General features: G+C 51.0%; 1 protein-coding gene across 5 annotated transcripts in view; it reads left to right on the top strand.

Moving 5' to 3' along the window:
- KCND3 (potassium voltage-gated channel subfamily D member 3) overlaps positions 1-22,061 on the top strand; it is a 196,701-nt gene extending 174,640 nt beyond the window's left edge. For 3 of the 5 annotated variants that reach the window (XM_033093238.1, XM_033093239.1, XM_033093240.1), the window contains exons 3-8: positions 8,987-9,149; positions 15,684-15,785; positions 16,150-16,239; positions 17,748-17,804; positions 18,980-19,227; positions 19,941-22,061. In XM_033093238.1, the coding sequence (XP_032949129.1) occupies positions 8,987-9,149; positions 15,684-15,785; positions 16,150-16,239; positions 17,748-17,804; positions 18,980-19,227; positions 19,941-20,142 (862 nt within the window). In that variant the 3' untranslated portion in view covers positions 20,143-22,061. Of the gene's footprint in view, positions 1-8,986; positions 9,150-15,683; positions 15,786-16,149; positions 16,240-17,747; positions 17,805-18,979; positions 19,228-19,627; positions 19,754-19,940 lie in introns of those variants that run through there. The other 2 variants (XM_033093242.1, XM_033093241.1) reach the window with 2 other exon arrangements.
- Positions 22,062-22,932: the final 871 nt, after the last annotated feature.

The raw sequence follows: 22,932 nt of genomic DNA, 5'->3' as shown, positions 1-22,932 counted from the left end.
TCACCATTTCCTGCCCAGACTGGTACAGTGGCCTCCTAACTGGTTTCCCTGCCTCTACCTTCCTCCCCACCCAATCCATCCTCTACTCTGCTTTCAGGGTGATGGTTCAAAAATGACTATTTGATCATATCACCTCCCTGCTTAAAATCCTTCATGGCTCCTACAGCTTTCAGGAGAAATTTCGGTTTCCTGGATGAACCTAGAAGCACCTTCCTGTGGCCACCTCTCCAGCTCTGTCTCCCATCTCCCCTTCCTCCAGCCAGGAATTTGTTGTAGCTCCTCAGGCAAGCCCGTCTTCTTCACAGCTCGGAAACCAACCTGTGCCATCACCTCCGAGAGGTCCTCAGACCACCCTCCAGCTTGATTTAGCGGCCCCTCCTTCATGCTCCCACAGGACCCTGTATCCTTCCTTCTTGTAGTGTTGACATGGAACCATCATCATGATTTACTTGTCTGTCTTCCCTGTGAGAACACCTTGGGGGCCCAGGATATGCCTCTTTAGCTTTGTAGCCCCACCCCTAGCAAAGTGAAGGCCACAAGGTGTTTGACTGAATCAGTCAATCCAGAGGATAGGGGTGGAAACGTGTGGGCCTGTGAAGGTGTGTGTGTGGGTGTGTGTGTGTGTGTGTGTGTGTGTGTGTGTGTGTGAGAAACACGATGGGCAACAGGGCATCCCTCTGGGTGATCAGGCAGGCTCTGCCACCTGGTCTGTGACTTTGGAGCCTCAGTTTCCTTAAGGCACAGTGACTGTCCTGAGGCTGGTTGCTGCCACCCCTTTCCAGCTCCGACATTCTGTGACCTGGTGGGAAAGGATGGTTTAGTGCAGTGGTTCTCAAAGTGTAGTCCCCGGATCACGAATATCAGCGTCACCTAGGAACGTGGTTAGAATGCAGATTCTCGGGTCTCACTCCACACCTATAGATCAGAAATCTGAGGTCGGGGCCCAGCAATCTATGTTTTAACGAGGCCATCCTGACGCACACTAAAGTTTGAGAGCCACTGGTTTAGAAAAATAGCTTTGTCCCCCAGCACCATTGCAAGACAAGAAGGTGATCGCCACAGACTCCCGGTGGCCAGGAGCCTGCAGCTGTGACTGGCTGTGACCCTTCAGGGCAGGCCAACCACAGCTGTGGCCTGGGAGGGCCGACACCCCCTTCTCCCAGGTCTGTGGACAGACCCCAGAAACATCGCCCCTAGCACCTGAGCGCTCCCAGCTGGGCTTCTGGGCTCACACCACTCCAAGAGTTTCTTCATTGTCTTGAGGCTGTTCCTTCTCATGTGGATAAGCCAGGTCCTTTTTGGCTCGTTCCTCTCGTCCTACAGGAGGGCATAGTGAAAAACAGGGGCGCTCTGAAGTCAGACAAGCCCGGTCTGGAATATTGGCTTTGGATACGCTGATGATCCTGAGCATGTTACTTACCCTCTCTGAGCTTCAGTTTCCTCATCTCAAAAATGGGGTTCATAATACCTCGTGAGGTTGTTACGAAGGTTGAACGGCATGTACAGAAGCTAAATAAAAGCAAACTACGACTGAATTGTCCCTGTGATTGTTATTAGATTTCCATGCTCTGAGGCTCAGGTCTCCCCTCTGAGGATCAGAGGATCCTGAGTTCCAACGTGCCAACCCATCCTTCTGGCTCCTGGCTCACACTGCTGGGGCCCACTTGGCAGGTGAGCCCAGGAGAGTACCGGCTGCCAGGGACGAAATCAGAGATGGGGGCTGGGGGTGGTAATAGAAAGGAGGAGTGACAAGAGGCTTTCATTTCCTTTCCTAACGCCCCCTCCTGAGAGCCAACACTGCAGGGCTGAAGCCATTTGTGGGTATGGCTAGACTGCTACCCTCCATCCAGTCACCTCTGAAGGTCCCCCTGCTCTCTAGCAGGACTGCTGCCTGTCACGTTGGCTCCTCGGGGACCACGGCTGTAGTAACTTGTAACTGTGGGTAGCGCTTTTGGAATCTAAGAGACCTGGTCCACATCCCGCTTCTGCAACTGGCTAGCCAAGTGACCTGGGGCATATTGCATAGCCATGCTGTGCCTCAGTTTCCCATCAATAACGTGAGGATAATAATAGTATATATTTCTAAGGGCTGTTGGGAGAAACAAATGAGATTGGGTATTCACGGTACCTGACGTGATAGGAACTCAAAAAAGAAAAAAGGTACAGCAGTACAGCTCCATGGGAGGGACTTTGGACATGAAATGAGGCTGACCAGGTGTTTGTCAAGGGATGAACTCATCAGCCCAGGCTGGTGTTTTTAGTGTCCTCCAGAACAGTCTATCATTGGCCTTTGTCCCTGGACAAGGAGGTGGCCGGCCCGACCTGCTCTGAGACGGCCTCTCCTCACTCTGCCCCCACTCAGCAGAACAGCGTCCATTCCCCATCACACCCCAACACCAAGGGCACCAAGACTAGAGGCAGAAGCCAAGGTCAGCGGCACCCCCGGGGAGAAGGTGGGTGCAGGAGTAGGTGTGGCAGTGAGGCTGAGACGTCCTCCTTGCAGAAACGCATCAAGGCTACGCCTCCTTGGCTGAGCTCCCAGCAGCTGAGCTCTGATGGGCAGTGTCCTGACCTCCAGGAAAGAACGGACCCCCACTGCATGGGCAGCCCTGCCCCCATCTGAGCAGCAGGCAGAATCAGATGGGGAGCTTGGCTTATACTTATCTCTCGGCACCTGGAGGACAACATGAAGGCAGCAATTAATTGTACAAGGCGGGTGGTTTGTGCAGCTTACGTTCAGATAAAAAGTTTAATTATCCCTAAGCCCTAATACAAATTAATTAGCCTTCCGCATTAGGAGGGTAAGCTTCCCTGCTCTCACCACAGCCCAGACATCACATGGATCACCCCGGATGTGATGGGGGAGAGAGGTACACAGAGAAGCTCAGGGTCCCTGCGCCCATCTGGTCAGGGGCAGGCAGCTGCTTCCACGTTGGCCCCAGGTAAGGTCTGGGTCTGAGCCCTAAGTCTGGGGTGAGCACCACAGCTCACCTGTACCTGGGATGTCACCTCCAGGAGGGGCTTTCTTGTCCCTTCCTTTCCCCCTGGCACAGAGCCAGAACCTGGTGGGAGGCTGGAGTCTTCATTTGCACGAGAGGAGGAAGACCAATAAAGGAAATAAGGGCCGAGCACTGATTCCCTCCTCCCCACGCCCCAGGCCAGGACAGTTTTTTGTTTTTTCTTTTCTTACCCCTCTCTTTGCTCCAAGTTCCACAGAGAAAAGAGGCCATAGATGCCCATTAGGACTTACAGAATCACCAGCAGCTCCCTGGCAGCACGCCTCCAGTCCCGGTGGCCCCGGGATGGGCCCAGGCATACGGGGGCACTGCCCAGCACGGTCCTTAATACGTACGGAGCTGCTGTTCAGTGAGTGTGAGCTGTGTAACAGGCAGGTCTTTGCAGCAACATTGCGCAGCAGGTTTTATTCATAAACTCACACATTCAACCAACATGTATCGAAGTGTTTCAGGAGGACGTGCTTGGATTTGCATTTTAAGAAGATGCTTCTTGGTAAATGAAAGCGGAACAAAAGTAGAAGGGAGAAGTCTGGTTAAGTGGCTTTTGCCAAAGTCCCGTTTACAAACAATGGTGGCCTGGGCCCAGGATTGAGTCAATAAACACTTATAAAGTTCTTCCTCTGTGCCATAATTGAGCATTTTACAAAGAGTAACTCATGTAACCCCTCACAACAACCCTGAGGAGTGGGTACTAGTGTGCTATCCATCCCAGGAAACTGAGGACAGAGAAGTAACGTGCTCCAAGTCACCCAGCTAATAAGTGGCAGAAACAGGATTCGCCCCAGGTAGTCCTCGCTCAGAGTCCACACTTTTCACGGCTACCCTGTGCTGCTGCCACTGAGGCAGGGAGACAAGAGAAGAGAAGGGGGTGAGCTCCAGCTGACTCCTGGAGCCCTCCCCCAGCCCACCCCTCCCCAGAGAAGCGGGATGTGAAGCACAGAGCAGGGCAATGCACACAGACCACACAATTCTGCCTCTTACTACTTGAGTGAACTGGAACAAGTCATTCTCTGGATGACAGCTCCTCATCCCTAAGGAGGGTTAGCCCTACCTGCTAGGGTTACTGTGAGACCCCTCGATGCAGGTAAATTTCCTAGCACAGGTTCCATCTGGTACATTGTTCCCTCCATCCTTCCAGTCCCCGCCCCCTCTTCTTCAGGCCAAATGTTCCCTTTCCTTTGCTTCCCATATAAGAGGGTTCCCAGACGATTCATTATCTCAACCTCCCTTCTCAGGACATGAACCAGTTCATCAATGTCCTGTAGAATATAAAGTACCCAAAGCCTGACACAGCGCCTAGAAGTGGTCTGCATCAAGGAGCAGTGTATAAACACCTACTCCCTGTTTCTGGACACTGTCCTCCCATCAATCCAGCCTAACACCTTAGGTTTTTAGCATCACACTGGTGGCTGTGTTGAAGTTAAATCCCCCAGTGATTGTTTTCACATGGACAGCTTTTAAGCTGGTCTCTCCCTCCAACTATACAGTCATTGATTATTTGAATCAACGTGCCGGTGTTGCCATTTATCTTTGTTAAAATTAATCTGGTTGGTTTTAGCCATGATTACAACCTGTTAAATTCCTTTTGACTCCTATAAACCTCAATTCCTAGTAGCTCCGTCACTGAGAAATTTGAAGAGGTTGCTTTAACATAATCAGCAGTGGGTTTATTACCACCATCCTCATCCTCGATATCATGGGATCCAAATGGAAGAAGGTTAAACAAGAGCAATGATTTGTTTGTATGCAGAGTCAAAGGAAGGACCGAACAACTTAACCACAGGAAAGACAAAAGTGAAGCTGGTCCTCGGTAAGAATTAGGACAGGAACTTGAACTCCATCAGACTTCCCTTTTCTTCTCTCTTCTCTTTCTGAGTGTCAGCTGGCTTCCTCTCTAACTACAATCTGGCTGTTTTCCCACAGCAGAAAGCATGGCTGCCAACAGCTCCTGAGTTGTATTAGTTGCCCCTTCAATTTCTTCGAAAGAGATTGATCTGGTCTCAAGGGTGAAAATCCAGGGAAGGGAAAAAAGTATCTGATATCATTAGCCAATAGGGGAAACGCAAATCAACGCCACAATGAGATACCACTTCACACCCACTAGGGTGGCTAGAATCAAAAGACAAATAGTAACAAGTGTTGGTGAAGATATGGAGAAATTGGAACCCTTATAGCTAGCGGGACAGTAAAATGATACAAACAGTTTGACCATTCCTCAAACTGTTAGAGTTACCATGACTCCTAGAAAAATGCAACCATGGTCACACAAAACCCTGTACACAAATTCTCACAGCAGAATTTATTCCTGATAGCCAAAAATTGAGCAAATGTCTATCAACTAAAGAATGAATAAACAAAATGTGGTCTATCCACACAATGGGAAATGATTCAGCCATAAACAGGTATGAAGTACTGAATGAAGTACCACATGGATGAACCTTAAAACCTCAGCAAATACAAAAACCACTGAATTGTGTGATGTAAGTGGATGAATGTTACGGTATGTAAATTATACCTCAATAAAGCTGGGAAATCCAGGAAAGGAGCTCATTGACCCAACTTGAGTCGGATGCCCTGTTCTGAGCTTCCTGACTACGACTCGTGGTGGGAGCAGGGGCGTAAGGAGAAGGTTTGTAAGAACACGGCAGCCCCTCCGAGAACCAGCTCCTGTGGACAGTATTTATGTCGTAGTGGGGGAGGGGGACACTTCTGAGCAGGGGAAGCATTAGGTGCCCACCGCATGGGCTGTTTACAGAGAATTTACATTTACCCAGACACGGCACTAAATGCTTCTTCTGAGTTATAGTTGTCACAACCACGCTGCAAGTTGGGTATATAAAACCCATTTTATAGTGGTAGAGGCTCAGGTTAAAGAATTTTCCCAGGGTCACGTAATGCTCTTATTAAATAGTCTGGGGCTAGGACTCAACCCTGGATCTGACGCCCGTCTCCTTTCCCAACCATTAAGCCACGCTGCCGCCCTCTGGCTTTATATAAGCTTTTGAAAAATTCTGGAACTCATGACTGGATGGATACCTAACTTTAGATCCATTCTGTATTTCGTTTACTCATTTGCTCTTTCACCAAAGGAGGCCGTTCTAATGTGAAAACCATGAACTTCCTTTGCTGGCACAGGACCACTGTTGGTAACCTTTGAGAAGCTCGAGAAGCCTGGAGAAGGTGGTTCAACCCCTCCTAGCCACACGCTGTCCACCCACTTTCCTCCAGCTTGCCAAGGGTATAAAGAGCTGGGACAAAAATCACAGCTTGCTAAAATTACAATGCGGTCGGTCTGTAGCAGTCTTCTGACCCACCAACCAGTTAACCATCTCAAAACCAGAAATCAGGTTAATTTGCCAAGACGGATGCTTAGCAAACCAATACAGTTTCGTTTCCAAGGGTTTGCCAGCTGTCCACTTAATAATCTGCTCTCAAATTCTGCCAGGAATGTGATGGCAGAATTGATGGACGCCACGCTGTTGGTCTGTGGTCTCTCAGACCTCCTTTCCCTTTCTTTAAAAACACAACAGTCTTCCATCTCTGGCCTCATGGTATTTCTCCGCTGCGTAATGATTTCTCAACGATCGCAGGCAGTGGGGCTGCCACTCCATCTGCGCGTCCTTCCTGTCTCCACGGTGGAATCCAGGCGGGCCTGTGATGTGAATCCTGCAGACAACTGGTCACTCACCTGCTCCCCCGTCCCCTACCTCAAGCTCCAGATTCTTTTTATCCACATTGGTTCCAGCGTTCCTGTGATAAAGCCTGTTCTTCTTGGTGGAGAAGGCAAGCGCACATGGGAATTGAGTTGTTCTGCTTTCTATCTTCTGTTGCCAGCAGACCATCTGCCCCAGCAGTTGGCATAGCTTTCCTCCTCATTCTTTCTGCCAGTGGGTAAAACAACCTTCCTGTCGTCCTTAGCGTTTTTCACCAGCTTCAATCCCTCTGAGATGGAGCCTTCCTGACCCTGTTCTTACACATTCCGGCCACGCTTCATTTTCATCCATGGTCATGGACCCCACGTCCACCTTTCTGTCATGTCATCTGGAAAATCCCAGCTGACGTGATTCCACTGCAGGGATCGTTGGGATGATTTGGGACATGGAACAATCAGTGGTGTTTTTAGAGCTTCTCAGCAACAGAGACCATGGTTATCAGAATGCCAGGTAAAAGTAATCGTATCTATTGTTTATAGCGCTGTATATGTCACAATAGGATTATGACGTAGGTTACTCTTCTTCATTTTATAAACAAGGAAACTGGCGCCCACAGTAATAGCCCCCCAAGGTCACTCAGTTATTTTATGGTGGAGCTGGGTGGGTCTTGAGCCCACATCGTCTAACTCCAGAAGCCAAGTTCTCTCAGCCACGTCACTCTTAAGCATCATGGCGGACAAGGCCAACCTAGTGTCCAAGTTCCAGAAGGAGCTACCCCAGGCCTCAATGTCTGTGGCATGACTGAGTCAGCTTGAGCCACGACAAAGGACCTGGACACTGAAGGAGAAAGAAGGTAGTTCTCAAAACAGGAGCTCACTTCATAAGTTGGTGAAAGGTTTCAATGACATCAAATGTGTGTCAACCACCACTGTAGCCCCCACAGAGCCCTCGGGTATGAGGAGGTGAGGACCTCATCTTCTGAACCGGCTCACTCCATTGTCTTTCCCATCCTCTCTGGAGCCCAGGACACCTGGGTCCCCTCTGGACAAGTGACTTTGAGCCTCACTATTTCAATAGCAACCATTTCTGGTCATCCTAAGCCTGTTTCTGCTCTGGACACCCAGAGGGCACAGAGGCCAGGGAGATGGGGTTTCTTGCTTTGGCCAAAGGAGTCATCACAGCTCTTTGCTGAATAAGCCCTTTACATTATCTCAGTAAAGAAGAGGCTAAGCACTTGACCACTCTGGAGAGTGTCTCGCTGACTGGAGGAGAGAGGCTCAGGCCTGCCTGCTCGGGGCTGCGCAGGACCCAGGCCAAGCCGGTCCCAGGGGGCAATGCCAGGGTGTGAAGTACTTAAGAGAGTTTCTGAGCTCTCCGAGTGGAGCAGGCACTGTCCCAAAGTGACTACATGGCTTAAGGGGCTGAGTTTCAGAGCTCGTGGTCAGAGCAGTGAGGTTAGTAGAAAAGAGATGAAAGCAAGAGGAGTGGGTTTTAATCCCAGCTGTACCCAACCGTGGGCAGTCCACTTATGGCCTCTGAGCCTCAGTTCCTGCATCTGTTAAATGGGGATAAGGATGCAGAGTTCACAGGGTTCCTGGAGCTTATGGGAGGTAAATGTGTAAAAGTGCTCTGCAAATTATACAGCTCTCCATCAGTAGAATGTGAGTCTATTATTTTTTTTGTCATAAATGAGGTTATGATGCTCTTCTGCTTAACACTCGTCCATGGCACCTTGTTGCACTTGAAATCCATACTCTTCCTCGTCGTAGCGCACTACACACCATGATCCGCCCCTGCCTGACACCTCTGCCTGCTTTTGTATAACTCCACCTCCTTCCCTGTGCTCCAGCCCCTCTGGCTCTTTCACCATTCCCAGAACAGGCCAAGCTCCTTCTAACTCAGGACCTCCGTACTTTCTGTTCCCTCTGCTCAGCACACTCTTCCCTGAGGGTGTTGCATGGCTGGGTCTTGTACCTTCAGATCTCAGCTTAAATGTTCCCTCCACAGAGAGGCCTTTCCTGACTACATGCTCCCACCTGGCACGGCCCCCATCACTATTCTCTTCATGGAAATAACCACAAGTCACGATGTTTTTATGAATTCACTTACTTGTTTACGGTCTTCCCTTTGTAGGATGCTGGCTCCGTGAACACAAGGATCCTGTCGGTTTTGTTCATCCCCAGGTGGTACCTGGCACATAGTAGGCACTCTAAACAACTGTTGAATAAATGAATCAGTGAATGAATGCATCCGTGAATGACTGGCAGGGCAGCCCAAATGGTCCCCCTTCCTTACACCTGTTTCTCTCTCTCTCAGATATGGAGACATGGTACCCAAGACAATTGCCGGGAAAATCTTTGGCTCCATCTGCTCCCTGAGTGGCGTCCTGGTCATTGCCCTGCCAGTTCCTGTGATTGTTTCCAACTTCAGCCGGATTTACCACCAGAACCAGAGAGCCGATAAACGCAGGGCACAAAAGGTAAGCCTCAGGCCGGGGGCGGGGAGGGAAGGGTGCAGCACCAGAGGGGCCTGGCACTTCACCTTGGCAGCTGTCACCGTCAGGTTGCCAGGCCTGGAGTTCCTGGGAGAACAGCACAGAGAGCCTCTGGCTTTGGAAGGTAAAGCAGCTTCATGTTCCTTCCTACCTACGCGTGCCCTGCATTCCAGCCCTAGTCCGCTGGAAAGTGCAGCAAACCTTCCATTATCCGTAAGCTGATTATCTCCCTTTGGGATATTCTGTGCAATCTCATTGGGCCCTGGCTGCCCGCCCCTTGAAGACCTCAGCCATCGCCACCCAGCAGTGCCCTGGACTCATCCCCTCTCCCAGCCAAGAGCTTCCTGGGGGGACATAGTCGTTTTTCGATACTTTACAATAGCCTATACAAAACACAGCGACAAAAATAAACCTGCTGGAAAGAAAAATGAATCCTCTGAAAAGAGAACTTTCTGAGGCCATTGAGTTCAGGGACAAAGGGCACAGCAGGCTTTCGTCACCTCGGGTGTCGCAGAGTCGAGGTACAGAAGTGTGACTCACAATCACGCGCATACCCACCGGTCCTGAGGAAAGGGTTCTGTGGGTGCTCTGCTTAAGAAGGCAGGGCAGGGTGAGCACCCTCCTTTGCCCACAGATGGGGAGAAATGGCAGAAGGCTTGGGTGCCTAGACAGAAGCCCCCTTTCCGGGCTGAACCCCACCCGCCATCCAAAGCTACTCACCCACTCAGCCTTCCAGCGTTCACCTGCATTTTTAGGGCCTTTGGCTGGTGAAGGTTCTTGGGTCGTGACTTTTACCATATTCCTGTCAGGAAAGGGGCGGGTGGAGGGCTGAACATGGTACCCCATTCAGAGCCTCTCACCCTCCCACGGTTATTTCTGGGTACAAGGAAGGGGGAGAGGGGACCTCACTGAAAGAGTCGCTTTTGGAGGCCTGAGATTTTGTGTCCTAATTTTATTCTTCCTTTCATTCATTCATTCATTCGTTCCACAAGCATTTACTGAGCACTTACTATGTGTCAAGTGCTGTGCACTGCAGCTGGTTTACTTCCTCACCGCGTGGTCCCAGCTGCTGGCCTTCCACTCACCTGGGGAGCCCCCAAGTAGCAGGGTCCCCAACATATCAGAAGAACCCAGAATTTCAGGACAGATCTGTGTATGCTAGCTGGAAACAAAGCTACAACGTTCATGAACGCTCGCTCCGAAATGTTTGATTTACATATAATAATCCTTCAAATGATCACGTACATTATATAATTCTGTAATAAATCCAGCTGGTTCCCACTTCCGGCATCTGCACTTTTGTGTGCTGGTACCCTCACCTCTTCCCCCCACTGCCGCCTCCCTCTGCCTGTGCTGAAATATACTTTGGCTTCTCTGGACTTGGGTCTGTACTGTGGCCAGCTTGCCTGAGATTGACATGGCCCTGTGCTGTCCTGCCATCCCCTCCAGCACCCATTTCCTACCTCTTCACCCAAGGTCAGCGCTCCTCCACCCCCCTCCCTCAGCTAGCCAGTCCAGAAATAGAAGTCTTATCTCGTCCCTGTTCCCGTCAGCTGGCGAACGTGAACAATCTCTGAATTCATTATGCAGTCCTGAAGAAAGGGACAGAGAGAAACTGAGACCTGCTTTCCAAAGCAAGGAGTCTGAGACCTGAGAGGCGAGGGGTCCCCCCCCCCCCCCCCGCAGTCAGCTCGGGCTGACACATGTGTTTAGCCCAGGAGGTTCAAAGGATTCCTCAGCTCACACAGGCCCACAGGCGAAGCCCAGCACAGCCCCACACAAGCTGCGCTCTCCTCTCGGCAGCTCCTGCAGCTCCCTTCCCCTCCGGCCCACACCCTTACAGCCTCTCATTCGCTGTGGGTTTGCCCCTGCACACAATGTGGCAGTGCCCATTTCCCCGTGAAGCTTTACAAAGCTCATCCTGTGTGGTTAAAATCCAGAAGGAATCAGCTTTGTCATAGTGCTCCCTCTTGCTGCCCCTAAAGATGAGACCCCTGCCTTCTGCACCCCTCTCCGCCTTCCGCTCCCTTTGAAATCAGAGTAAATATACAGTGTTTTCACTTCCCCTAGATACTGTCTCGCCTCAAGGTTGCTCAGTTGTCTCTTTCACCTTTTTACCTTGGGCTTCCTGTGAGGGAGGCGGGGAAAGAATCCAAGAATACTGCCTGCTTCTAGCACTGCGTCTGTCACCATCACCGGGAGGCAAGGAAGGGGGTGTCCAGGGCACTTAGTGGAGTGTGGAGAGATGGGACAGGAAGCAGGGCAGCGGAGCTGTGAGAGGGCTCGGCCCACACCACGTTCCCAGGAGCTAAGCAGCCATGAAGGGAAGCGCCAGCCCGCGCACCTCAGGTGGAAAGGCAAGGCTCAAAAACTCGTCATCCTGTCCTGTCACCAGTGGTTTGCTTGGGGCTGTAATTAAAGCAATGCCACGACCACTTGCTTCAGAGACTGTTCTCTGAGCCAAGTGACTTGGAGATCAGGTGAGACAGTCTAGCCGTGGACGGAGAGGGGAACATCTGCAGTGGGGGACCTGGTCCCCATCTCCAGTTCTGGTGCCTGCCCAGATTTTTATTTTAATGGAAATGTTTATTGAGATCATGACAGGTTAACATGCGGTTATCACACACAGGGGACGGACATTGGTGCAATCTACCAATCCTATTCCGATTTCCCCAGTTTTAGCTGGTGTGTGTGCGTGTGTGTGTGTGTGAGTTTTATACAATGTTATCACCTCTGTAGGTTCACGCCTCTGCCACCCCATTGCCGCACCCTCCCACTACCCTGTCCCCAACCGCTTGTGACCATTTACCTGTCTTCCATTTAGAAAATATTTCCATTTCAAAAATGTTATATCAGTGGACTTATACAGTAGGTAACCTTCGGGGATTGACTTTTTTCGTTCCGTGTAATTCCTGGAGAAGCATCCAAGTTGTGTGTATCTATAATCCATTGTTTTTTCTCGCTGAGCAGTATCGCATGGTGGGGATGTACCAAGTGTGTTTAACCCTTCGCCTGTGGAGGGACCTCTGGGATGATTCCACGTCGGGGTTCTTATCAACAGAGCAGCTATGAACATTCATGGACAGTTTTTGTGTAAACAAAAGTTTTCATTTCTCTAGGGTATATGCCTCAGAGTGCAATTGTCCCTGTTCTCTCTTGGCTTTTCCATGTCTCCCCCATTTTCCTCCTCCTGCCTCTCCCAGGGCAAGAGATGCCAAAACTCATGGCCAAAGGCACCAGCCAGCCAGACAGCTAGGAAGAGCTTCACTGTGAAGGGTTCCAGGAGCCTGTCAGATACTTGAGCACCGACTGTACCTGGAACTGTACCCAGGCTGGTGGCACCCTCTGTCCTCTAACCCTGGGATCTCCAAGCCTGTTGAAAATGCAACTTCTTGAGGTTGACTCGTCAAGTTTAGAAACTTGCCTGACAGGAGCTGAAATTCAAGGGTATTATGGAAGCAGCATCTAACCTGGAAGTTGGCAGACCTGAGCTAAGCTCTTGCTAGTTCACCACCTTGCCCTGGGTCCCTCACTTCCCCTCATGTCCGCCTTTTTCTTGTCTTTAAAAGACCTTACATGATCTCTACATTCTCTTTCAACTCTCATATTGTATGAGGCCTAACAATTAAGTTTGCAAACTCATCCCAGAAAAAGTGCTACATACCTCATTGCTGAATATCACTACGGTCACCTTCCAAGTCCTCCCCTTGGGAAGCTTTGCACTGATGCCAGTGCCTTCAAAGCAATTCTGGAACTCTTTTTCTGGAACGGCCATTAGAGCTGTCGGTGTATTACCCTTGATGTCCTGAATGTCATCAAAATGTCTTCCTTGCAATATTTCCTTTATCTTCAGGTGAAGAAAGAAGTCATTGGGGGCCAGATCAGGTGAGTAGGGGGGTGTTCCAATACAGTTATTTGTTTACTGGCTAAAAACTCCCTCAGAGACAGCGCCACATGAGCTGGTGCATTGTCGTGATGCAAGAGCCATGAATTGTTGGCGAAAAGTTCGGGTCGTCTAACTTTTTCACGCAGCCTTTTCAGCACTTCCAAATAGTAACGTTGGTTAACTGTTTGTCCAGTTGGTACAGATTCATAATGAATAATCCCTCTGATATAAAAAAAAAAAAGGTTAGCAACATCGTTGCAACAAGTTTGCAAACTTAATTGTCAGACTTCATACTTACGACCATGGAAGAGAGTGCAGTTGACCAGTCCACACAAAGATTGAGCCCATTGCAATGGCTTTGTCAACCTGGATGACTGACCAACTGTGTGGGATCGTCTTCCTTCTAGGGCCATCACAAGCCTTGCTTGAGCACCTGCTCAGGAGAAAGCTCTACGCTGAAGATAAAAATATCCATAAGCCATAGACTCTGGCCCTCAGGAGCTCGAAGCCAAAGCAAAGAGCCTCACCAAATATCATACACTGGGTATGGTTCTGTAAACACATTGTAAACCTCTTTATCCTGTGTGGGACATGATTAAACGATACAGTACATTTGATATGACAATCTGTTTCTTTTATAGAGCCCAGGGTAAGATAAGATTAAAAGAAGTGCCACAAAGGAGAACAGGAGAATCTTTCATCTCTAGAAAGTAATGAAGACAGACCCCAGATATGAGAAAGGTCTGGCTCTAAGTGGTGCAATCAAATTATATAAGGCTATAATGAGCTTGACACAATTGGATTTCCATATGCGGCTCTCAATACCCAGTACTCACCGAACGCAATAGCGGCCACGTCCTCTAATATTAGACAAGGAACTTGCTTGGGTGGAGACGTCTAGCTGAGGGGAAGGCTGCAGCAGGACTCCCAGGGAGAATTGTCCTGGACCTGAATGAATGTTCTTTGCTCAGAGAGAAGAGAACGCCAGCGCTTCCTTACCACCCTTTCTCTTCCGGGTACCCCTTTCATGCTGTCCACCTAGAGGAGCGTTCTTCCTCAGACGTACAGGCAGATCTTCCAGCTTCAAGTCCAGGCCTCTTCCTCATATTTAGAAGCCAGGGAAGGGAGGTGAGTTGTCCCTGCAGGGGACGTGCTGTCCACAAGGGACCTCCCAGGAAACAAGAGACAGAGTGCATCCTCTGAGCTTCTGTTGACAGCCTGACAAGTCCCTGGCCTTGAATACAAGTCCCTGGCCTCCTTTTAGCAGATGAACCAGCCCAGCAGGACACTTGGAAGGGACACTCTCCCGTGTTGGGTAGAAGCTGGACATTGTCACAATTTCCCAAGGATTATTCTTCTGCTCAGAGGCCATGCTGAAGCCACATGTGGACTTTCTCAGTCGGGAGGAGGGACCCGTCAGTCCCAGGAGGGGCTCTTGTGTTTTCAGTAGCAAGAGCCTGGAGCTGGGTCTAGAGTTATAAGAGCCCAAACTTCCAACTGCATTTTTTTTAAACCAGCAGAAGCCCCTCTACTGTTCCCTTCTTCCTCTCTCCCCAAGGTTCTTTTCTCTTTGGCCTCGCTCTGTGGTTGTGCTGCTGTCATCATGACACTGATTATGGCTATTAGGAATGAGAAGGGCAGCCGGATCTGCAGTGCGTCCCGCCCCTCCCACTGCCCTTGCAAGCAAGAGAGATGGGCTTGCCCTGAGATTCCAGGAAGCCTTCCTGTAGGAGATCTGCTCAAGGCTTTCTAGATGGGAGCTGGGAGATTCTCAGTTGCCCAAGTTAAAGCCAAAGAGGTGTTTAGAAATGTGTTCCATCCTGCCCTCTCTGGCACACACATCAGGCCACCTTGTCACATTCAAATGCACCTACATTCATCCCCACGGAGACACACAGCGAAATATGCTTACAATGACACATCCGTGCGTGAGTCCAGTGCCAGAGACAGACAGACTTGCAACTATAAATTCCTTCATTAACTTAAACACTACTAGGCACTGGGGATACATAAGTGAACAAAAAACTCCTGCCCTCCGGGAGCTTACATTCTGACGGGGCAGAGAGACAGTAGCAAGATATGTGTATAGCCCTTATCCTACCTTAGTGATCAGTGCTGAGGGAAAAACAGAAAGTGGAGACGGGATTAGGAAGCATTGAGGGGCACGCATGCACACTTCTCGCTTTTCTCAGAATGAACCGATATTTGGGCACCTGCATTGCAGGGAACTCACTGGACCCCAGGGCAGAAGCAGAGGAGAGGTATAGCACGTGCTCCTTGAAAGAGCGCTCCGTCTAGTTGGAGATGAGAAATACTCAGACATGAAACTTTTGGACGGAGGGAAGACTTCGATCAGTAGTATTTCTCCTGCCAGGGTGACACCCAGCTGGAGAGATGAGTGGACAGCCCTGGGAACTGTGACTGTGACCGAGCCACACAAAGCAGGTACACAGCGTCTCAGACACAGGCCTGGGGCCCGCAGACAGAGACCGTGAGGCAGGGAAGGAGCACCTTCCTCTCCTGCGTGTGACAGGACCTGGGAACCCAGCCTCGCTGGGAGAGCCCTCCGGCCCCGGCTTTTCCAGGCCTGCTGTCTTTAGACCTCATTCTTTGCTTCTCTCTGCCAATCACAGAAGGCCCGCCTTGCCAGGATCCGTGTGGCCAAAACAGGCAGCTCCAACGCCTACCTGCACAGCAAGCGCAACGGGCTCCTCAACGAGGCTCTGGAGCTGATGGTAGGAGCCTCCAGGACTTGGGCTGGGAGGTGGAGGGGACCCTGGGCTTGTTTTTTCTTCCCGCCTCACCAGCACTAGGGCTGCAAAGCCCCCGTGTGAACCCTGAGAAGGCCATGTTTCCCAACTTCCCCCAGGAAGCAGCCCTCCTCCACATGCATACCTCTCCAGGGGATTGTCACCGCTCCCCTGAAACCAGCGTTGGACCCAGGGCCCCCAGCCCAAAGGCTACCATGTGCTATGGTAACCCTAAAAGTTGATTCACCCACATTTTTCTGGTGCCCTCCTACCTTCTGTGGAGAAATGAAGGGGATGGAGAAAGGCAGCATGCCAGCTCTGTACTCAGTCTCTCTTCTCTTCTCACTAGGGCACCCCGGAAGAGGAATCCATGGGCAAGACCACCTCACTCATCGAGAGCCAGCACCACCACCTGCTGCACTGCCTGGAGAAAACCACTGTGAGTCCCAGCCCGTGGCCACCTCCCCTGGCCCTTATCCGAGGGGAAAACTCACAGAGTGAGAATTCAACTCACATCCTCACCCTGGGCCGAGATTCTGAAGTCGAAGTCTGTCCCCTTCAGCTCCCAAATGGAGTGATGAGGTCTCGATCAACCCTCAGGTCACCAGGGTAGGGATGCCAGCTGTCCTGCAGCCGCACAGAGGAGGACACTACCCCCAGCCCTTCCAGAGCCCCCTACGTCAGGCTCCACGGCCCATTTCTCGGTCACTGAGGGCTCAGGAAGGGCTCCGCCTATCTATCAGGTTCTCAGTTCTGATGGGCACCACTCTTCAAAACTAGGGCTGAATTTATACTCGATTGCTACAGGACCGTAAGAAGAACATCAAGTTTTGTCCTATCCCTGGGGCTAGGTTGATGCAATTTGTGGGTCCCCTTGCTCCCTACATTCCTCTCTGAACAGGAGGCGGTGAGTAGAGAGGAGGCAGCACATAGATTTTGCTATTCTTACCACTCCCTCTTAGTCACCCTGCCATCCCCAGGGAGGTCAGCTGCTGAAAAGCTCAACAAAATAGAGTTGTGGTTTCAGGCATCACAGTTGCAATGTGGGACGATGCCTGTGCTTCACGAACAGACTGACAGGAAAGGCAGTGGGGCCAACCCTGGACCCTTGGCAAAACGTGGTCGGAATCACAGGGAGGGAGCAGCCACGGAGAGACAAAGCCAAACCCTTCCCTGGTCCTTCCTAGAACCTCCCTCCCCAAAGAGCCTGTAGCCAGGGCTCAGCACACCCAGGAAGAACTTTCTAGATGTCCCCCATCCGGGCCTCCCTGATGCCGGAGTGGAGGGTGGGGATAGGTGCTGTTAGATGACTCTTACTGTGAGCCAAATGTGGACACTATGGGGGGCGGTTAAACCCAAGGAGGCCGCCCAAAATGGGAAGGGACTCTGAAAACAGTAGTTTCCACATGTATCTGACATTTCATAGTGGTAAGAACTGTAGAAGTATATCGAGACTTTCTCTCAAAGACTCAGAGCTTGCCAAAGGGATAGGGCCGGACCCAACTGCCCTTTCCAAGTTGCATGTGCCGGGTGGAATGTGGACACTGAAGGGACACGGGTGGGAACAACCTGGGTTTGAAGGGCTGGAATGCTGGCGTGGAAGGGGGTGGAATGCTGGATTTGAGGGAGAGAATGTCAGATTGTGGGGATGGGATACTGGGATACAAGACATGGAATGCTGGATGTTGTCAGGGAGGAATGTTGGGATAGGAGACGCAGAATGTTGGGATGGAGGGAACGAACGCCGGATTTGAGCAGGGCCCTGTTGGAGCCAAGGGGTGGAATGTCGGGACAAAGCAGGGAGAATGCTGGGACCGAGGGCTGGAATGTCGGACTCAAAGGGTGGAATGCTGGGATTGAGAGACTGAATGTCAGAACGGAGCTTGGGAATGCCGGAATGTACAATCAATGGTGTTCTTATCTTCTGTTGGCATGTTGTCCCTGTAGGGGTTGTCCTATCTTGTGGATGATCCCCTGTTGTCTGTTCGAACCTCCACCATCAAGGTATAACTTTTTAAAAATTCAATCGATGTTGTTCTTTCTGATTCTTCTGAGTCTGTGGATTCTCCTTTTTACCCCCTGGTCTGGTTCTCTGCATGCGCTGTTGATTCTTCTGGGGCTTATCCTTCCTGCCGCCACACCCAGTACCAGCTCAAGCTCCCAGTTTTTGTGCTAAACTCCCCAACGGCCTCTCGGATTCCCTCCTTTGACCTCCCCAGGGGCCAGGAGGGGGTGGTGGAACATGGCACCAATGTCGGTATCCTGGGCGGAGTGTCCATGGGCCACATCTGTGTCACATCGGTGCCACCCCCCAGCTCCATGGCGGCTCCCGGTATTGGCTGTCAGGGCTGGTCTCTCCCCCCCTGAACTCTGTTCTCATACGACTTCTCCTCAGCCTTTCTCTGCCCTCTGGCAGCCTTGGTCAGATCATTAACGCCATAGCCTCTTAGTCACCTTGCCCATACAGCCATTTTTTAGTTCTCTTGGGTTCCACCCCACCCGACGCCCTCTAGTCGGGAGGCGGTTAGCATTTCCTTCCCATGCTTACGCCTGACTTAGGGAATCCTGTTCCTCCAGGTACCCCACCCCATAATCAGGTGAAAGGGAAATAGTTAAAGGACATCATAATCCTCACAATTTGACCCCATGAGCCTTTGAGAGCAAAGTGCTCCAAATCCTGTGAACAATCCAGTGCCTTCAAAAGCTTGTCTCACGCTTACCCAAGATTCGTAAGGATCTCACCCATTACATTCAGAAACGCCAACCAGCACACCCACCACCCGTAGCAGTGACTCCTTGGCTGCCCCCCCGACCCCTGCCAGGAGATCTTGTGCACAGCCTGGAGAGCAAGTCAAGCCTTTGCTTCTAGCCTTGACGATGTCACTAAATCCTGCTGTCACCTCTGTATCCCTTCAGCTCAAAGCTGTAGATGGAGTATATGTCACATCTTGATTTAACAACTCCGATCTGACGGCCAGGGCTGCCCGTAGAACTCTCTTTCCTTCTTCATTTGGTGCCTGTGGGACATCACCCCTCCTGAATGCCTGTCTGTGCTCCAGGCGGTTGGGAGCCCTTCTCTCACGGCCCAGAACAGAGACAGGCAGCTGTACAGAGTATGGGGGCCCACCCCCCGCCCTCCTATCTCCTTTTCCTACTTCCTTTCCTTCTGCTTCCCGCAGAACCACGAATTTATAGATGAGCAGATGTTTGAGCAGAACTGCATGGAGAGTTCAATGCAGAACTACCCGTCCACAAGAAGTCCCTCACTGTCCAGCCACCCAGGCCTCACGACCACCTGCTGCTCCCGTCGTAGTAAGAAAACCACGCACCTGCCCAATTCCAACCTGCCGGCCACTCGCCTGCGCAGCATGCAAGAGCTCAGCACGATCCACATCCAGGGCAGCGAGCAGCCCTCCCTCACCACCAGGTGGGTGGCTTCCCTCCCCATCACTCCCAAAGGCTGGAGCCGGTCCAGTCACAGGATTAAAGAATCTCAGCATTAGGAGAACCTGAGGGTCCTCTGGCCTTCCTTTCCCCTTACCTAATGCATGAGCCCCCCACCTGCCTCCCACACCTTCCTTCTCAGCCTTGCACGTTAACCCAAAGGCCCTTTATATGCTTTGGAGGCTACTGTAGCAGGCCCAATGTGGGGTTAGATATCAGAAAAAAATAACAAGAGAAATCCAAAAATGATCTATCCCGGTGCAAAGAATGAACTGACCATTTTCTCGAGGAAATAATTTCCACAGTTGTGTTAGGCGTGGCTTGTCCCACGCTGATTTTGAATCACAGACTGACTTTTCCCTCCTTTCTCTGCTTATATTTAGGCCACTTCCCACTACCTCCAGCGAGTGGCAAGGAATTCAGGGAAAGCAAGTCCAGTGGCACACGTGATAGGTAAACAATCGCTGGAGGGAAAGCGTAGACTCTGAATCCCAAAGCCCAATATCCAACTTCGCAATTGTTGGTAGTCTAGGAATAACCATTAGAATGGATAGTTGCAGGCTGATGACCAAAAAGAAGACAGAGGGACACCCAAACCTCCGCCAAGTTTCTATGAGCTAGAAGTCTAGGGGGTCGAGGAAGCTTTGGAACACTGGCGAGAGGGACCCTCATCAACTCACTCTTTTTTCATCCCAGTCGCTCCAGCCTTAATTTGAAAGCAGACGACGGACTGAGACCAAACTGCAAAGCATCCCACATCACGACAGCCATCATCAGCATCCCTACTCCCCCGGCGCTAACCCCTGAGGGGGAGAGTCGGCCCCCCCCTGCCAGCCCGGGCCCCAACACGAACATTCCTGCCATAGCCAGCAATGTTGTCAAGGTGTCCGCCTTGTAAAACCACGGGACAGAGGGCCAGCGTGGGTAGTGGGAGCCAAGGGGGCTGGCATGCTGGTGGGTGGCCACTGGGACCACTCCCACCCCCTCTCCCCACTCTTTCCGCCTGCCCTGTTGCACACCGAGCACTGAAACTTGTGCCTGGAAGGAAACAAGGGCAGCAAAGGGGCCCCTGAGGTTCACTGCTGCTGGCGTGCACAAAGTCCTGTGACCCTGCCTCTCGCTGGGGCCGGAGGAAGGGAGGGGGGGTGGGGTAGGGGACAGGTCGGAGGGGGCAGAGGCTACACACCCCTACAGGACCTGCAGGGGGAGCCTCAGACCAAATCACAATTGTTTCCGGAGACCCCAGTGAGGAAAGGACAAGACCAAGAGCAGCACAGAGGCCAGAGTTGTCACATGCAAAACAGGAAGAAAATATAACACTGTGTATTTAAGCACCTTTTCAAGGCTTTTAATGGATAATATTTATTCATGGGAAAAGGTGGAAAAGAAAAACACCAACGGATTTTTGTGAAACGTTTTTTTCTCCGCGAACCCAATACCTTTGAACCAAAACAATGCGTCCTTTTATGAGGGTTGGTTTTATTTTTGTTTTGTTTTGTTTTTCTCCTTTTATAGAGCAAAGCTTTTAGGCTAAGAAGTCAGTGATTGCTGAGTTCTCTCTCCATTCCCCCAGGTAGGTGAGGTCAATTGAATCTGGGCCCCCACTGCCCAGCTGACCTGCACGGAGCTGCCAAGTGACCACACAGCAACATTTACCCCGTCTGTCCCTGTCTTTTTTGGTCCCTGTATCTCTCTGCTTCGCCCCCTGGCTGTTTTTCAGTGTCCAGCCATCTGTCTCTCCATGGACCCCAGTGAGCCTGAGACACGCCACCGTCAGGCACCTGCGGGCGTGTGCCTGGGTTCTATTTGTGGGAATGCAGGTGTGGAAGAGACAGGAATGAAGCACAAACAGGCGAGTTTAGGGAGGAGGGAAAGCCCACTTCGTAGACGTAAGTGCCTCCCTCACGGCTGGTGTTGGCAGTTTCCATTTCCAGGTTGGAAAGGGAATGACCAGATTGATCACACTGGGGTCTTCAAAAAGGAAATAGCTGACTCTTGGCGTGTGCCAGTGGAGAGGGCAGCAGACCCCGGGGCTCACAGCTGTGTGCCCTCCTTTCCGGAGCTCTGCCAGGAGGCCCGGGGAGCAGTTTCCTGCAGAGAAAGCAATGGTACTCCGCCGTGCACACCCCGCTTCTGACTTATCTCACGCCTGAGGCAACTCCCACATGGAGGCTGAGCTGGCAGGTTGAGCCTGTGCCTCACAAAGGATGCGCCAGAGTGTGAAAGCAAGTCAGAGATTCTCCATGATTCTTACCTGCTTGGAAGGCAAAATGCCTTGAGGTCTGAAGAGTCTTCAGGCCTGATGTCCCTGAAGATAACTGAAATGGGGGAGAAGCCTGATCACCTCCTTGCAAGTGACAGAGTGAATGTGGTTTCTGGGAACCTGGACAGTATTTGTGTCCTGGTGGCTTGCACCCTGGTGGGGCTGGGAAACAGCGTTTCTGGAATCTTATCCGTTTTCACTGCTTATAGCAGCTGGGTGGGCCTCGGGGTTCGTGAAAGCCCCTTCCCGCGCTCCCCAATTGCCAGCTACCCTGTGGCAATCTCTCTAGCCTGGCCTCTCAGATACAGGAGCTCGTCAGGGGCTCATCATCCATTCTGCGGTGTAGTGGTTAGCTCTTTAACTGTAGGCCAAGAATTTTTCTGCCCACCACAGCCATCCAGACAAGTTTCACTAGCCAGGAACCTGAAAACACCTTCAATGGGCTTCCCTGCGACCCCAGCTCTACTGACCCCATCCATACAAGTGGAAAGGCAAAGCGTTATGAGGTGGCACCTAACCGACGGTGGGCAGAAGGGCAGAGGAAAGGGAGCCCTGTCAATGATCTCCTTCCGCTCCCCATCCTTGCCCAGAGCCCTTTGTCTGGGTCTGGCCTCAAGCATTTCCCCTAACATGAGAATGGGGTGGTGCTGGCCCTCGGAGCTTGCGATCTAAGTCGACAGAACAACTTTACCACTACAGAGGAATACGTTTGTACACACACACACACACACACACACACGCACACACGCACACGAGACCTAAACACACCTGAGAATAAGTACTTAAATACATTCTTCATACACACCTCTTGTTGGGGAAGGCAGAAGGCGGGGTTGGACTCCATTTAGAGGACAGGTAAAGGACTAGAAAAGGAATGTTTCTTTTGAAGGAATGGATAATGGAACAAAGTTGGGAAGTACCTCAGTTTACATCATAAGAACTGAGTGGGGTAAGTGATCAAGAGTAAATAGGAACGTGGTTACTTCTACATACAAATTACCTATGTTTAAGAACAGGTCATCGCAGGGTTAGAATAATGACTGGTCCAACCCAGGACCTGTTTGATGATACACCGAGGGAACTATCACGGTTCCCACAAAACTTACTCAACAGATTTGAATAATCATGTCCCAGATAACTTCCCATTTTTTGACAGCTTCATTTCCAAATCCCACCTTGTGCCAGTTCCTAAAAGACTGTTAGACCATGCCCTTCACCGCCATCCCCTGATGTAGTCTTAGCCAAGGATGAGAGACCCAGCTCACCTCTGGTCCAAAAGATGTCAACCCACGAAAGTGGCTCATGTCCACAACAGAATACAGACTACACTGCTGCATTTGTAAGTAAACAAAAGAGCCAAAGTGTGCCCAGTCAGGTTAGTCAGTTGAACCCACTGGCCAATGACAGAAGAACGAGGATATCAGG

This window comes from Rhinolophus ferrumequinum, chromosome 22, assembly GCF_004115265.2.
Source record: "Rhinolophus ferrumequinum isolate MPI-CBG mRhiFer1 chromosome 22, mRhiFer1_v1.p, whole genome shotgun sequence".
NCBI classification, from domain to species: domain Eukaryota; kingdom Metazoa; phylum Chordata; class Mammalia; order Chiroptera; family Rhinolophidae; genus Rhinolophus; species Rhinolophus ferrumequinum.
This window is presented reverse-complemented; position numbering and strand designations above follow the sequence as displayed.